Below are 18,327 nucleotides of genomic sequence, written 5' to 3' on the forward strand. Positions count from 1 at the left end.
CAGAGATGCAGAGAAATTTCTTTAGTCAGAGGGTGGTGAATTTGTGGAATTTGTTACCACAGGCTGTGGAGGCCAGGTCATTGGGTGTATTTAGGCAGAGATTGATAGGTTCTTGACTGGATGCGGCATCAAAGGTTACGGTGAGAAGGCTGGGAAATAGGGTTGAGGAGGGGAAGAAAGGATAGGCCATGATTGAATGGTGGAGCAGACTCGATGGGCCAAATGGCCCAATTCTGCTCCAATGTCTATGGTCCTGTCACTGTCTGGTATGGAGGAGCCACTGCACAGGATCGGAAAAAGCTGGAAAAACTCAGCCAGCTCCACCGTGAGCACTAACCTCCCCAGAATCCAGGACATCTTCAAAATCCAATGCCTCAAAAAGAACCTCCATCACTCAGGACAGGCCATCTCCATCAAGGAGGAGGTACGGGAGTCTGACAGCACACACTCAACGTTTCAGGAACGGATTCTTTCCTTCCACCATCAGATTTCTGAATGGACAATGAACCTGTGAGCACCATCTCACTTTTTTTTTGCTCTCTCTTTGCAGTACTTACTTATGTAATTTAATTTTTAAATATATCCTCTTATTTTCATTTATAGGTTTTGTTTTTTATTAATATGTATTGGAAAGTACTGCTGCTGCAAAGTAACAAATTTCACAACATATGCCAGTGATATGAAACCTGATTCTGATTCTGAAATGTGTAGTGAAGTCTGTAAGTAGACTAATTATCTTCATTTATTAAATCATTGTTCATAACATTTAATCATGATGGATTTCCTTTATTACACAGGTCATTTTCTCTTGACAAACCTACTGCTTGACGAGTTGAAGAAATCTGGAAAGAGTCGCATTATAAATGTGTCTTCACTGGCTCATGTTGCAGGGGAAATTGATTTCGAAGATCTCAACTGGGAGAAGAGAAAGTATAACACAAAGGCAGCATACTGTCAAAGTAAACTTGCAAATGTTCTGTTTACAAATGAGTTGGCTAAGCGCCTTGATGGTAAGTTGGGTCTAACTGCTATTTGTTAACCCCTGAAATATGTGAGGTCCCACCATGTAATACAAATATAATGGCTTATCCAATCAGTTCTTTCTAAGCAACAGATCTTACCGAAGCAAGCGTTATTATAGATAGATGAATTGGCAGTATAAATACATTTTTCCATACTCCATGAATACTACTTCTTTGGCTGTCCATCGATTTCAATGTTGACTGTATCCACGCCTTGCACAGTAATAAGACAGACGGTGTTATGCCCCCACCATACAGTCTCTCTGGGCTTCCAAATCTGAGGCTGAGTGGTACACAGGAGTGTAACAGACTTAGCGGATAAGGAAGCTGCCCCGCAGTGACAACTAACTAGCCCAGTGATGCCGTCCGTTGAACAGCACTCTGGTTACCCCGCATGTCACCAAGCTGGCTGTACCATTGACCCTTTTGGGTTCATCTACCACAGACACCATCAGACGCCCTGCTGCCGGCGTCCTTGTTGGGTGTAGCCTTTGCCTGGAGAGGCATGACCTACGAAGTGGCAAAGGCATGCTTATCTCCTGGACTTAGCTAGCCATGATCCTACTACTAGATCAAGTCTAGTAGTGTACCGATGGAACATCACCTTCACAGCTAGGTTAGGCCTGCCAGAGAACGAATCTCCGCTGTACTTTGCTGATGTTCAGCCGGTGTCACTCCTACGCCAGGGTGAAGCGCCAAGGTAGGATTTTGTGGGAGCCCATGAATATGTAAAAGTAGTAAACGTGCAAATGTATGTGTCTATGAGAGAAAGAGCTAAGTTCAAACTGAGAGCACTGGTCAGTAAATTGTCAAGTTTTCACCTGTTGGCAGAGAGATTTTAAATATGTATTGAGAATGTGACCATCACTACTGTTCTATAAGAGGTTAAATTAGATCATTCTTTACCTATCGGGGAAGGCTGCTGTGTCTCCTTCCTGTTGGTGGTAATGTGAAGGGGTCACATCCTGGACGGTGAAAACCCTTGACGCTGGATGCCACCTCTTGAGGTGCCATTCCTTGAGGATGTTCTCGATGGCAGGGAGGATTGTGTCTGTGATGGAGCTGCCTCTGTCGCCTCTGGCAATCCTGTGCATTGAAGCCTTCACACCGGGTGTGCTACAACCAGTCAAATGCCCTCCACCATACATCTGTAGAAATCTGCAAAACTCCTCAGACTCCGAACAAAGTTGTGCCACTGGCATGCCTTTTCCATGATTGCATCAATGTGTTGGGCCCCGGAACTTGAAGTTGCTCGTGCTTTCCACTGCTGACCCCTCAGTGAGGACAGGTGTGTGTCCTTCCAGCTTCCCCTTCTTGAAGTCCACAACCAATTCTTTGGTTTTGCTGATGGTGAGTGGAAAATTATTGTCATGACAGCACTCAACCAGCCACTGTATCTCATCCTACATGCTTCTTTGTTGCCATCTGAGATTCTGCCAACCTGTGATAGATTCTGTTTTAGTTCAAAAACATCATCCCTATTCAACTGAATAATGAAGATATACACTGAGTAGCCACTGTGTTAAGTACACCTGTACACCTGCTCGTTGATACATATGATGGACACTGTAATACCATCAAGGACGGTTTGCTGCTTCCCTAACAACAAACCAGAGGTCACCAGTGATCTAAAGTCTCTTCTCAACCACAAAAAGAGATCAGGAGATGGAGGAATTGAAACATGCAGAGAGGGAGCCAAAGAAGAAGATGAACGTGGCTAAGGAGGAATACAGTGGAAATCTGGAGAACAAGCTTGGGCAGAGTTGCACACAGGAGGTGTGGAGAGGCATGAAGAACATCACTGGCTTCAATCAGCCTAGCTGTAGAGCCTTGGAATGCAGCCATGAATGGGTGAATGAGTTAAACCAATTCAATAGGTTTGACAACTACCCTCCTGTTCACACATCCCTCAGCACACCAGTCCAGGTGTCAAGGTACCCAATGCTCCCTCAGCACCAACGACTCCCCTCCTACCCCCTCCAGTTCAACACCTTGGCTGAACAGACGAGCACTTTCAGTAATCGACTAAGACAACTGTGTGGCTCCAAAGAGTGCTAGATGAGATCATTCTTACCCTTGGCCATTAGGCTCTATAATGAGTCAACCTTCAGCCGGGGAAGTGATCTTGTAATCTTTGACTTGTAAATCTTGTACATCTTATTTTTAAGGTACTGTAATTTATTTTTATTCTTTCTACTTCTCTTCTAATATTTGTCTATCTGTGCACTTGTAATGCTACTGTGACACAGTACTTTCCTTTGGGATCAATAAAGTGTCTATCTAATCAGCCAGTCATGTGGCAGCGGCTCAGTGCAGACATGGTCAAGGTTCAAACCAAACATCAGAATAGGGAAGAAATGTGATCGAAGTGACTTTGATTATGGAATGATTGTTGGTGCCAGATGGGGTGGCTTGAGTATCTCAGAAACTGCTGATCGCCTGAGAATGGTGCAAAAAAACAAAAAACAAGAAACATACAGTGATCCGTTCTGTGGACAGAAATGCCTTGTGGTGATGAGAGAAGTCAGGGGAGAAAGGCTTGACTGGTTCAAGCAGACGGGAAGGTAAATAACCATGAAATACAACAGTGGTGTGCATAAGAACATCTCTGAATGCACAACATATCAAACCTTGAAGTGGATGGGCTACAGCAGTAGACGACCCTGAACATACACTCAGTAACTACTGAGTGTACACAGAGCCATGCGCTGTGTTTTTGTTTTGAATGTATATGTGTTTTTATGAATACTGTTTATGGAATTAAAAAGAAAAATTATTTATCAACCTCCCTTCCAGAGGAAATCCTCTCTTTACTTATGCTCCCAAAGCCAATGATATCAAAATCATGATTGCTGCTCAGGACAAGTCATTGATTCATATCCACTTTATTGATTTGCTTCTAAATTCATATTCAGGGTGTAATGAAACTCCTTGCTGGCATGAAGCTCACAGAGTGAACAGTATTCATGGTAATAATTACATAGCGAGCACGGTGAGCACAAACAATGGAATCGTGCAGATGAGGTACAGAGCAAAAGAAATCTACTTTATGCTGCAAATACTCTCCATCCCCACCTCCGCCTTTCGTCTGTCATCCTGAATATAGGACTTCTGGAAACTCATTATGAAAGTATCTTGGGTCACTGAACCACTCTTCACTATGTCAAATTAATGTTGAAATTACTGTGTCATAGAGCACTACAGCACAGAAACAGGCCCTTCAGCCCATTTAGTCTGTGCCATACTGTTATGCTGCCTAGTCCCATTGACCCACTCCTGGACCATACTCCATACCCCTCCCATCCATATACTTATCCACACTTAAATGTTGAAATCAAACCAGCATCCGCCACTTCCTCTGGCATCGTCTTCAATATTCATACCAGCCCCTGAGTGAAGAACTTCCCCCTTCAGATTCTTCTTAGTTATTTTACCTTTCACCCTTAACCCTTAATCTATGAGCTCCAGTTCTAGTTTCACACAACCTGAGGGAAAAAAAGCCTGCTTGCATTTACCCCATCTATACCCCTCATAATTATGTATACCTCTATCGAATCTCCCCTCATTCTCCTATATTTCAAGGAATAGAGTCCAAACCTATCCAACATTTCCTTATTATTCAGGTCTTTAAAGTTCCAGCAATATCCTTGTCAATTATCTCCATACTATTTCAATCTTATTGATACCTTTCCAGTAGGTAGATGACCAGAACTGCACATAATATTCCAGATTTGATCTCGTCAGTGTCTTATACAACTGCAACATAATACCACTATTCCTATACACAATACTTTGATTTATAAAGGCCAATATGCCAAAAGCTCTCTTTATGATTTATCTGTGACACCACTTTCAAGGGTTTCTGGATCTGTACTCCTAGATATCCCTGTTCTACTGCACTCCTCAGTGCCCTACCATTCACTTTGTAAGTCCTACCATGGGTTGCCCTCCCAAAATACAACACCTCACACTTGTCTACATTAAATCCAGTCTGCTATTTTTGCAGTCCATTTTTCCAATTGGTCCAGATCCCACTGCAAGCTTTAAAAGCCTTCCTCGCTGGCCACTATACCCCCAATCTTGGTGTCATCCACAGATTTGCTGATCCAGTTTACCATATTTTCATCGAGATCATTGATATAGATAAAAAGCAACAGCAGACCTTCACGGATCCCTGCGGTACACCACTAGTCACAAGTCTCCAGTTGGAGGGGTAACCATGACCACTCTCTGGCTTCTCCTGCAAAGCCGAAGTTCAGTCTAGTTTACTGTCTCATCCCGAATGCCAAGTGACTGAACCTTCTTGTCCAGCCTCCCCTCTGGGACTTTGTCAAAGGCCTTGCTGAAGTCCATGTGCACAACATCTGCTGCTTTTCATTCATCAACTTTCATGGTAACCTCCTCGAAAAATACTGTAAGATTGAATAGACATGAACTACCATGCACAAAGCCATGCTGACTATCCCTAATAGCTCAGTGTTGATCCAAATACTTATATGTTCAGTCCCTTAGAATTGCTTCCAGTAACACCCACTACTGACATCAGGCTCACTGGCTATAATTTGCTGACTTACCCTTAGATCCTTTCTTAAACAGTGAAGCAACATTGGCTTTCCTTCAGTGCTGTGGCTAAGGACATTTTAAATACCTCTGCCAGGGGCCCTGCAGTTTCTGAACTAGCCTCTCACAAGGTTCAAGGGGGCACTTTGTCAGGCCCTGGAGCCTTATCCACCCTAATTTGCCTCAAGACAGCAAGCACCTCCCCTTTTATAATCAGTATATGATCTGTGACCTCACCACTATTTTGCCTCAGTTTTATAGCATCTGTGTCTGTCTGCCGAGTCACTACAGTTACAAAGACTCCATTTGAGATATTCCCCATTTCTTTCGGCTCCACACTGATGACCACCTTGACCCTCAAGCAGACCAATGTTTTCCCCATTCTATTCTTTTGCTCTTAATATATCTGTAGAAGGCAACCTCATGCCCCTTTTAGCTCTCCTGATTTCCCTCAAGTGTTCTTTTGCATTTCTTGTACTACTCAAGTACCTCAAGAATCTCAGGTGGTGGCAAGCAGGTGTACGGGTGTGAGATATGCCAACTAGTAGAATGGTGCTGCAGCAACAACCTGGCACTCAATGTCAGTAAGATGAAAGAGCTGATTGTGGACTTCAGGAAGGGTAAGATGAAGGAGCACATACCAATCCTCATAGAGGGATCAGAAGTGGAGAGAGTGAGCAGCTTCAAGTTCCTGGGCTTCAAGATCTCTGAGGATCTAACCTGGTCCCAACATATTGATGTAGTCATAAAGAAGGCTATACTTTATTAGGAGTTTCAAGAGATTTGGCATGTTAACAAATACACTCAAAAACTTCTATAGATGTACCATGGAGAGCATTCTGACAGGCTGCATCACTGTCTGGTATGGAGGGGCTACTGCACAGTATCTAAAGAAGCTGCAGAAGGTTGTAAATCTAGTCAGCTCCATCTTGGGCACTAGCCTACAAAATACCCAGGACACCTTTAGGGAGCGGTGTCTCAGAAGGGCAGCATCTATTATTAAGGACCTCCAGCACCCAGGGCATGCCCTTTTCTCACTGTTACCATCAGGTAGGAAATACAGAAGCCTGAAGACACACACTCAGCGATTCAGGAACAGCTTCTTCCCCTCTGCCATCTGATTCCTAAGTAGACATTGAAGCTTTAGACACTACCTCACTTTTTTTAATATACAGTATTTCTGTTTTGCATATTTTAAAAAATCTATTCAATATATGTAATTGATTTACTTGTTTATTTATTGTTTTATTTATTATTTTTTCTCTCTGCTAGATTATGTATTGCATAAAGCTGCTGCTGCTAAGTTAACAAATTTCGTGTCACATGCTGGTGATAAAAAATCTGATTCTGATATGCCAATCCACACTTGCCAGATCCTTTCTGATGCCATCAAGATTGTCCTTTTAGCAATTTAATATCTCAACCTGTGGACCAGTCCTATCCTTCTCAATAATAATCTTGAAATTGGTGGAACTATGATTACAAGACCCACACTCCTCATTTCAGGAATGTCTTACCCTCTGCCATCAGATTCTAGATGGCCCATGATCCAATGGACACTACCTCACTAATTTGCACTCATGCAGTGCTTATTTTTTTAAATATAATTTTTATTGTAATTATAGTATTTTCATATGCGTTGCATTGTACTGCTGCTGCAAAACAACATTATTTCCTAACGTGTGTCAGTGATGATAAACCTGATCCTGATTCTAATTCTGAAGATAGCCACCTGCCCATCCTATCAGGCACCTCCTACCTCATTCAACAGATCTCTACATTGGTCTAATCAGCCACAAAGTTAGTAGAAGCAAGTCATCCTGTGGTACTGCCTAAGAAGCACGTGTGACTCATATGAGCCTTAACACAACCATAATGTCTTCTGAACAGCTCACCATGAAGATTTCCCAGCTATTCGCTGAATTATTTCAAGAGCCTTTGAAGATGATGTCTTTTTTGATGCTCTAATTTCATGGAAAATCTCTTCTTCTTTACTTCAAGGAACTGGGGTAACTGCCAATGCGGTGCACCCAGGTGTAACTGATACAGAGCTCGGCAGACACACAGGAATGCACAAATCCAGCTTTTCTAGCACGGCACTCGGTAAGTGGAGTCAACAGCTCTTCTCTCACCTTGTAAACAGCAAGCGTCTCTCCTAATAAACAGGGTTGTTTTTGAACAATGCTTGGCTTACCACAACATTACTTTCGTAAGTGAGATATTCCACTGCCTCAAATGAATATTTTCTCATTAGTTTTATTGGTGCAGTAACCACAAAAGAGCTCGGGGTTGGGGGGGGTGGGGGAAGAACCACAGTGTAGGGTTCTTCCGCTACAGGACAGGGAGGGCCTGGGTTGGGTGTGAAAGCTCCTCAACTACTGTAGTAGTATACCACCTCAGAGGGCCACACGAGCGACAGCAGTTCTATCGATGTGTAGGCGTGTAATAGAGCAGTACTGAAAGAATTGACGATGAGTGAAAAGGCATCGTCGCGTAGTAGTGGCAGGCAGGGGAGAGACCGCATCAAGAGGATACACAGCTGGCAGGAGACACTCAACCACATGAGCAGAGAACAGTGCAGTGCAAGAATGGGCCATTTGGACACCGTGTTTGTGCTCATCATGATGATAAATGAAACTAATCCCAGCTGCCTGCTCATGTTCTGCATCCCTCCATTTCTTTCATTTTTATGTGTCTGACTGAATGCCTCTTCAGCATCACTATGTTTTATTAAAAGAACTTGCTCTATACATCTCGCTTAAATTTTCCCCTGTCACCTTAAGACTATGCCCTCAGTATTTAAGACATCCAGCCTGGGAAAGAGACTCCGACTGTCTGCCCTATCTTTGCCTCTCATAATTTTATAAATGTCTTATCAGGTCTCCCTTCAGCATCCAACACTCCAGAGAAAAGAGTCCAAGATAATCCAACCTCTCCTTACAGCTAATAGTCTCAAATCCTGTCGAATCTCCTCTGCACCCTCTACAAAGCCTCCACATCCTTCGGGCATGGTGTGTAGAACGCCATGTAACTGCATGTAAAGAGAACTGAAGCCTGTAGAACTGAGGCAGTTTTGCAAATACATTTAACTCAGTTAATCTGAGAAAATATAAACTACTTGGAACTCATCTTTCTCCCTTGTGTCAATGCGGTTGAATTGAAAAGAAGGGAGGTGCTGAATCTCCAACAGGTCACATTGGTCAGATTTTCCCAATTGAACTGCTGATAGATTGGAGGAAGTTGCCACTCTGTTGCTGTTATAGTCTTGGATCATAATTTGGAAGTCATCAGTGCTGCAGTCAGAGGAGATTTGGGGCTTCTACATTTGTTTCCTGACAAGTGGTGAGAGAAATGGTGGCAGTTCCATGTGGAGCTACTAACATTTCTCCAGAAGGTCTAGCATTTTGTTTCTTTCTGCTTCTATAAGCTCAGTGAATGTTTTCTTTTATCTGCTGCCAGTATATTATACAGGGGAATGTTTGACCACTCACACTGGGGCTGAAATTGTGAAGCTTTACCTGTAGGTGTAGACAAACAATATTTTTGTTGCACTTTATCCTGACCATCTGTGTGACTGAGAACTCTGTGATCTATGGGCTGTTCCCAGGGACATGCATGGAGACAAACATCAAGTGATGCAGACAGACCATCAACTTGGTGAAAGGTAATCTTTAATCTGGCTGAGACTTGTTGGTCTGCCAGCATGTCGCGATATCTCTGTGGGAACGCTGCCGACTGGCACATTCCAGGCTGCAGGAATTCGTGCTGAGAGACGCATTGGAGCTCGGTGCAGCCACTGCGAGGGCTCGGTGAGGAAGGACCACAGTGTAGGGTTCCTCTGCTCCTGGACAGGGAGGATCCAGGTTGTGTGAGGAAACCCCTCAATTACTGCAATCATGAACTACCCCAGGGTTCACATGAGTGGCAGCAGAGCTATTGATGTGAAGGAATACAGTATAATAGAACTGAACTGCAAGTATTGACTATTAATATAAAGACTATTAATATGAAGGCAATATGTGGTTAATTCCTGTAAATATTTTATTCTGAATAAAGTTTGATTTTTAAAAATGTTATCTTTCAGGGCCTTTATTTTCCCTTCTTGTGAAATCCCCCAAGCTGGGAGCACAAGCTTCTGTGTATCTAAGTGTGGCAGAAGAATTGGAAGGAATATCTGGAAAATACTTTGATGTCATGAGGCAGAAGGATCCTTCCCCACAGGCACTGGATGCGGAGACAGCCCGACGACTGTGGGAAACCAGTGCTAGATTAGTGGGGCTAGAAGACAATAAAGACACAACAGCTCAGTAATTCCAACCTGAATATGAATACCGCAGAGCACTCAACAACCCTCGATAGCTACGCAAAAGATGAGTATGTGATCACGTACTGAAAGGCAATATACACTCCCTAGCCACTTTACTAGGAACAGTAGTGCACCTCATAAAGTGGCCACAAGAGTGGAACCTGGTGTAGTCTTCTGCCATCTCCAATGGGATCCCACCACCAAGCACATCTCTCCTCCCACCCCCCCCCACTTTCCACTTTCCGCAGGGATCGCTCCCCACTGATCTCTCTCCTAGCACTTACTCTTGCAAGTGGAACAAGTGCTACACCTGCCCCTACACCTCCTCCCTCACTACCATTCGGGGCCCCAAACAGTCCCTCCAGGTGAAGCGACACTTCATCTGTGAGTCTGTTGGGGTCATATACTGTATCCAGTGCTCCCGGTGTTTCCTTCTGTATATTGGAGAGACCCAACGTAAATTGGGAGGCCGCTTTGCTGAGCACCTGTGCACCACATGCTGGAAAAAGCGATGAGGCCACACTCAGGTTGGAGGAGCAACACCTTGTATTCTATCGGGTAGCCTCCAACCTGATGGCATGAACGTTGATTTCTCAAACTTCTGGTAACATGCCCCACCCCATTCCCATTCCCTCTGTTACTGTACCTCCTTACCTGCCTGTCACCTCCCTCTGGTGCTCCTCCCTTTTCTCTTCCTTCCATGGCCTTCTACCCTCTCCTATCAGATTCTCCCTTCTGCAGCCCTTTATCTTTCACTAATTGACTTCCCCGCTCTTTACTTCACCCCTCCCCCCTCCCAGTTTCACCTCTCACCTACTACCTTGTACTTCTCCCTCCCCTCCCCCCCCCACCTTCTTACTCTGACTTTTCATCTCCTTTTCCCAGTCCTGATGAAGGGTCTCAGCCTGAAACGTCGACTGTTTACTCTTTTCCACGGATGTTCTCTGACCTGCTCTTTCTTCTCCAGTATTTTGTGTGTGTTATCTTGATTTCCAGTATCTGCAGATTTTCTGTTGTTTGTGGTCTTTGCTGCTGTAGCTCATCCACTTCAAGGTTCAATGTGTTGTGTTATACACACCACTGTTGTAAGGCATGTTTATTTCAGTTATTGTCCTCTTCCTGTCATCTTGAACCAGTTTGGCCATTCTCCCCTGACCTCTCTGGATGTTTTTTTTTGTTTTTTGCACCATTCTCTATAATCTAGAGACAGTTGTACATGAAAATCCCAGGAGATCAGCAGTTTCTGAGATACTCTACCCACCCTGTCTGACACCAACAATCACTCCATGATCAAAGTTACTTAGATCACATTTCCTCTCCATTCTGATGTTTGGCCTGACAGCAAGTGAATCTCTTGACCATGTCTGGATGCTTTAATACATTGAATTGCTGCACATGATCATCTGATTAGGTATTTACATTAACAAGGAGGTGTACTGGTGTACCTAATAAAGTGGCCACTGAGTGTATGCCACACATCATATGCTAGTGAATTTTTAATTATGATTGTGATTACAATTCATTCCTGTATAAATTTCACAATGTTTCACTGTGGATCACTTAGTTCACCTTGTCTCCATTTCCCATCCATCCGTTCATTTATCCAACCGTGCACTGCAATTTTCCACTGAGTTATACAATTCCTTTTAAGGATTACAGCACAGAAATCAGTCCTTTTGCCCAACTCATGCATGCACACTAAGATATCCACCTAGGCTATCCCATTGGCCTGCATGTATCCCTTTAAGTTAGAATGAAATAGTAATGAAACATTATTCCAAAGCATTCTTCTGAACAACCAAACCTATCAGTGTAGCTATAACCACAGTTCCTTCAACTTCCTTATGGAAAGGATGTAACTGTAGGAAAGGTCATTCCTCGTTGCCTTAGTAGCTTTCAGTAGAAGACTGAGGGCAAGTCAAATGCCCTCCATCTTTCACAGAAGATTATATCTGAAGAAGGTTAGTAGAAATGAGATGTTCTGCAAACTGGTTGTAAGTTACTGAACTTTTTTCCAACCATTGAAATGAGCTGCTGTCATTTTAAGCACTAGAACTTGCATAGTTAATAATTTTACCAACAGGTGTTTCTCTGTTTCATCTTTGTATGTTTTTATATTAAAAGTTAAAGTGCCCACGTATTATGTTTGTGAAACTAAGAATGAATGATCTTATGTATTCTGGGATGAGATTAATTAAACCGTTACAAATGAACCATAAAGTAATTGTCATACTGCAAAAGAATACTTTCTTACTGGTGCTACATGTCTGTTAGAGAGGTTTAAATTCTTCAGGCACAGTATAAAAACAAGTTCTTCAAGCTATTAAGAGACAATTTTGCAAAAAAAAAACTGTTCCAGCTATCAATTTACATTTTGTTTCCACTCAACATTATGTAAGATATCTGACAATTTCATTTTGAACCTGGTAGGCAGCCGTCGATCCCAGGGGATCATGGGTTTGTGCCTCTGGTGGACTGTGTCCTCTCCAGGGCGCAAGCGTGGGTGGGAAGGTTTGAAGAACTGGATGTTGCCCGTGTAGTGGGTTCCCCCTCTCCACGTCACTGATGTAGTCCAAGGGAATGCAAGCGCCAATACAGCTTGGTACCAGTGTCGTCGCAGAGGCTGTCAGAGTGAAGTTGTAAACAATATCAAACTGCTCCGGATTTCTTCCTCGGGGTTTACTCTCAAAGCCTTTCCCATGGGTGGGTATGGCCACAAGGCAGCGGAGATCTAAAATCAGAGTTTTCCTTCTCTGTTGAACCATTGACTGCAAAATCAGCCAAGAATAATCTTTTGATGACCATAAGACATAGAGCAGAATTGGGGCTTTCAGCCCATCAAGTCTGCTCTGCCATTTTGTCATGGCTGATTTATTTCCATCTGAAAACTGTTCTCCTGCCTTCTCCCCGTAAACTTTCAATCCCTGACTAATCAAGAACCTATCCTGGATTCCACAGATTCACCACTCTCTGGCTGAAGAGGGGTGCCCTTTACTCCGAAGCTGTGCCCTCTGGTCCTAGACTTCCTCACCAAAGGAAACATCCTCTCCATATCCACTCTGTTGAGGCCTTTCAACATTCGATAGGTTTCAATAAGATCCCTCATCATTCTTCTAAATTCCAGTGAGAAAACACCCAGAGCCATCAATCTCCCCTCATGTAATAAGCCTTTCAATCCTGGAATCATTTTTGTAAACCTGCTTTGAACCCTCTCAAATGTCAGCATAATCTTTGTTAGATAAGGGGCCTCAAAACTACGCACGATACTCCAAGTGAGGCCTCTCCAGTGCTTTATAAAGCCTCAAAATTAAGATTTAAGATTTATTTCTTACATCCATCTCACAACATGAGGGAGTAAAAATCTTTATGTTGCGTCTCTGTCGCAATGTACAAGCAATAAGAAGGGAAATGTGGGAGGATATTAGCCAAACTAAAATTGTATATATAATTGTTTTGTGTACATGTACAGTCATATACACAATCAGATCAAGGTACAGTCAGATACAATGTAGTCAGATATGCGATCAAATTAATGTTATTGATGAATCTGATGGCCTGGTGAAAGAAGCTGTCCCAGAGCCTGTTGGTCCTGGCTTTAATGCTGCGGCACTGTTTGCCAGGCGGAGACAGCCGAAACAGTTTATGGTTAGGGTGACTGGAGTCCCAGATGATCCTCCGGGCCCCTTTTACACACCTGCTGCTGTAAATGTAAATCTTCTAGTCCTTTTGAAATGAATATCAATATTGCCTTTGCTTTCCGCACCACCAGCTCAACCTGCAAATTAACCTTTAGAGAATCCTGTACAAAGACTATCAAGCAGCTTGGATTTTTAAATTTTCACCCCTTTAGAAATCCTTGTACCAAACTGCATGACCATATACTTCCCAACACTGTCTTCCATTTGCCACTCCTCTGTCCAACCTTCTAACATGTCCAAGTCCCTTCTGCAGCTGCCCTGCTTCTTCAACACTATTTGCCCCTCCACCTGTCCTTGTATCAACTGCAGACTTAGCCAGAAAGCCATCAATTCCTTCATTCAAATCATTGCCACACTACGTAAAAAGAAGTGGTCCCAACACCGACCCCTGTGGAACACCATTAGTCACCAGCAGCTGGTCAGAAAAGGCTCCCTTTATTCCCAGTCTTTGCCTCCTGCCAATCAGCCAATGCTCTATCCATGCTAGTATCTTTCCTGTAATACCACAGGCTCTTATTATTGTTAAGCTGCCCCAAACTGTACAGCACTTTGTCCCCTATTACCATGAGCTGAACAGTTGTAATGATTCCATTTCCACAGACAACTGTATCCTTCAAGTGCACATTCAGGGGACTACTCCCATCCACATGGACTTGCTGTTACACCACAGAGGCATTGTGTCTTGAACCATATTGACACATGGCACGATTCAAAAGCAAAATACGGCAGATCTGAAAGAAAAACAGGAAGTCTGGCATTTTTTTCCAATGTAGATGCAAACTGAGTCTCCCTGTTAAAGATTCCACTGAACAATTTTACAAGCAGCAAAGAATTTAAACTTCTGTGTGAGATTATGGTCGTTGCGACCAACTTCTGTGCCTAAGTGCATGACTGGCATTGAGCTGCAATTCTGCAACTGTCCAACAGATGGGGTGAGATACTTTATTGTCGCCAAACAATTGATACTAGAGCGTACAATCATCACAGTGATATTTGATTCGACGCTTCCCGCTCCCTGGATTACAAATCGATAGTAAATATTAAAAATTTAAATTATAAATCATAAATAGAAAATAGAAAAACGGAAAGTAAGGTAATGCAAAGAAGACCGAGAGGCAGGTCCAGATATTTGGAAGGTACGGCCCAGATCCGGGTCAGGATCCGTTCAGCAGTCTTATCACGGTTGGAAAGAAGCTGTTCCCAAATCTGGCTGTACGAGTCTTCAAGCTCCTGAGCCTTCTCCCAGAGGGAAGAAGGACGAAAAGTGTGTTGGCTGGGTGGGTCGTGTCCTTGGTTATCCTGGCAGCACCACTCCAACAGCGTGCGGTGTAAAGTGAGTCCAAGGACAGAAGATTGGTTTGTGTGGTGTGCTGGGCTGTGTTCACGTTCTTCTGCAGCTTCTTTTGGTGTTGGACAGGACAACTTCCATACCAGGTTGTGATGCACCCTAGAAGAACACTTTCTACAGTGCATCTATAAAAATTAGTGAGGGTTTTAGGGGACAGGCCAAATTTCTTTAGTTTTCTCAGGAAGTAAAGGCACTGGTGGGTCTTCTTGGCAGTGGACTCTGTTTGGTTGGACCAAGTCAGGTCATTTGTGATATTGACCCCGAGGAACTTAAAGCTTTTGACCTGTTCCACTTGCGCACCACTGATGTAAATTGGGTCATGTGGTCCGCTACTCCTTCTGAAGTCAACGACCGATTACTGTTACCACCAAATCAGGTCATGGCTAAAGTTCAAGGTAAATTTAGTATCAAAATACATATACATTGTTACGTACCCCGTAACTGGGTTGCCAAACCAGCAGAAATGGACCACTTAGTTGGAGTCTGGATTACTGGAACTAAGAAAGTTTTATTAAAGAAATAAGTAACACAGTACTCTAATCATAAGGATATGAATGCAACAGATTAGCAATGATAAAACACAAATGTACACAGAACTAGGGTAATAGGAATCAAACAAGCTCTATCGCAGTCTAGGGGTAAAATGATCAGTCTCAAGTGACGCAGAGTTCAGTTCAGTTTAGGACAGTTCACAGTAATTGCTGTTGTGCCATTGGAGAGAGAGAGAGGGATTATGTAAATTCTGATTCAAACAGACCTTTGTTCTTCGCAGTTACCTTTCGGGCGAACCCTTTTAATGTCTTCTGTGGTCACCGACTGTGATCCCTCCGTTCCGGATACGACCATTCTTCCGCAGTGAACCCGGCACCCAGGCAAGGGCGGACACACACACCAGGTTCCCGCCGATCATACCTTTTCACCCTGTGCGTCTATGGTCGGTCCCGCGACCAGACCTCCAAAACTCCCACCAACTTGTGGGGGCACACCGCTCTCCCAGGGTCTTGTTATCTCGTGATCTCGTGGTGTCTGTCTTGCCTTAGCGAACCTGTTCCTTTTATCCCCCTGCTGGGGTATCGCCTGTCCATCAAACTTCAAACAGTTCAGGTTCAAAGCAACAGGTCTGTCAATACTCGGAACTGTGTCTCTTTTCGTTAATCTCGCTCCTCTCTCATTAACATTTTGAACGCTTTTGTCTCTCTTATCTCTCTCATCAGCATCAATCTTCTGATAACTTGGTTTGTTGTCACAACATATAGTTCTGCCAGCAGTGGCTGTATCATCAGCAAATACTAGCCATTCTGGTTGAGAAAGCACACAAATTTACATCCCAGCTGGTCCATTACCCCTCCTCTTCTCAGGACTCCAAACACATTCTGGCCAACCATTGCCTAATGGATCTCTGCTCAATGGGGCCCCTACTGAGGACTTTCTCCACCTGGAATGAGAGGACAGGATTGCAGTCCACCATAGCAGAATGCCCTGCGTATGACCAGAACATTGAGATAGAGCATCAAAGTGAAAGTCGAGTTCATTGTCTCTGACCGTATGACAGTACATGTATAAACACAGGTGCAATGAAACACTTGCTGCAACATCACAGACTCATGGCATCAGATGAGCAGTGTTCACAAGAAAAACATCAATCATACACAGTTTTTTTTACAAGAAAGCACAACTAGAACAAAATAAAACTCAGATTGAGAGCAAAGTGCTCATAGTGTTGCTAAACCGAAGGATTTAACCAGCTGGGTCGATAACTGAATATCTGAAGGAAAGTAGTTGTTCTTGAACCTGGTGGAGGGGGACTTAGACTAAGAGGGAGCATGACTAAAGTATATAAAATTGTGGGAGATAGAGATAGGGTGATGTTGGTATTAGCATTAACTTCTGCAAAGGTAAATGTAAAGTCTTCACTTAGAACAGGAGTTCCCAACCCGGGGTGCATGGACTCCCTCAATTAATGGTAAGCCTCCATAGCATAAGAAAGGTAGGGAGCCCCTGACTTAGAACAATACACATCTCCTGCCTCCACACAATGGCAATGTCTTCAGTTTCTCATTGGACCAGTTCTTCCCCTGTGGAGCTCTCAGTATTTGTTGTAAGCCACCCTCTCTTTGGTTCAGCCTACTCTGTATGCTCCTCTACCTCCCTGGATTTTGATTCGGGAATTGCTTCTTTTATTGATTTATACCCGTTCTCGCTGCTCCTTAAATCACTCGCACACCTTCAAGAAACTCGTATCCTTTGGTGGATAAAACCAGTCCTAAACCTGAGTTTTTGCCGTTGTTTACAGATTCATGATGTTGCTTCAAAACGCCCTCCCATCTACCATTTCCATTTGCCAGATTAGTCCACTACTACGCCCTCTCACGAAGGCAAACGAGACTGCAGGTGCTGGAATCTGGACAAAGTACAAAATGCTGGAAGAATGCATTCAAGATACGTTTATTTATCACATGTACATGCAAGCATACAGTGAAATGTGCCGTTTGCATTCACAAGCAACAACTAAGGCTGTGCTGGGGGCAGCCTGCAAATGTCGCCACACATGCCAACGACAACATATCAAACCCACAATGCTCGGCAGAACAACACGGAACATAACAAGCAACAAAACAGCAGCAAAACAAGCCCCAACCCTCCCTCCCTCCCGCCCTCACACATACGTCATGACAGGCTATCTTCCAGCAGACTCGGGCTCGCAGATATTGGGCTTCGGCTTCCCTGGTGATCTCAGCGACATATTTAGACTCGGGCCTCCGACCAGCTTCCGGACTTCTGACTCGATCCTTATCCTCGATCCCCAAGGGCCCACTGATCACCGAGCACGAGGCCTCAAACTCTGCACTCGTCGAAGACGGCGTCCTGAAACCTGAACAGATTGAGAACGGATTGCCCAAGTATTGCTGTACAAGGGAGCGGTGGGATAGAGGGTGATGGAACTGGAGAGAACAGGGGAACTCCCTCTGCATCCCAGGGTGAGGGAAGTGGATTTTTGGTCTGTAGGAGAATGAAGGGTTATATCCAGCAGGAAGGAAGGAGGAGCTGAAGTCAGGTCAGAGTAGCCATGAGTTTACTGAAGGAGGTCAGGCACGAGGGGCCAAATGGCCTCAGCTTGCTCCTTATTTTATGGTCTGAGTGTTGCCACCATTTCCCATCTTGGTCCGCCCAGAACGTTAGTCTACCAACACACGGAGATGTCCCGAGAGGAATGCTGCCAACTGGCATATTCCAGGCTCCATGCTGAGGGACACACGGAAACCTGGTGCAGCCACTGCAAGGGCTCGGTGGGGAAGGACCACAGTGTAGGGTTCATTCACTACAGGACGGAGAGGGGCCGGGTCGAGTGAGGAAGCCCCACAATTAATGTATTAGTGAACCACCCCAGGGTCA

The 18,327-nt window shown here is 44.0% G+C and overlaps 1 protein-coding gene across 1 annotated transcript in view; it reads left to right on the plus strand.

Annotated features, from left to right (window-relative positions):
* Positions 1-13,726, plus strand: part of LOC140201500 (retinol dehydrogenase 13-like) — a 31,164-nt gene extending 17,438 nt beyond the window's left edge. Inside the window, exons 3-5 of the mRNA XM_072265694.1 lie at positions 798-1,010; positions 7,584-7,685; positions 9,667-13,726. Coding sequence (XP_072121795.1) covers positions 798-1,010; positions 7,584-7,685; positions 9,667-9,893 — 542 coding nt within the window. The 3' untranslated portion in view covers positions 9,894-13,726. The remainder of the gene's footprint in view (positions 1-797; positions 1,011-7,583; positions 7,686-9,666) is intronic.
* The last annotated feature ends 4,601 nt before the right edge of the window (positions 13,727-18,327 follow it).

The sequence above is a fragment of the Mobula birostris genome, chromosome 8 (genome assembly GCF_030028105.1).
Source record: "Mobula birostris isolate sMobBir1 chromosome 8, sMobBir1.hap1, whole genome shotgun sequence".
NCBI lineage: Eukaryota > Metazoa > Chordata > Chondrichthyes > Myliobatiformes > Myliobatidae > Mobula > Mobula birostris.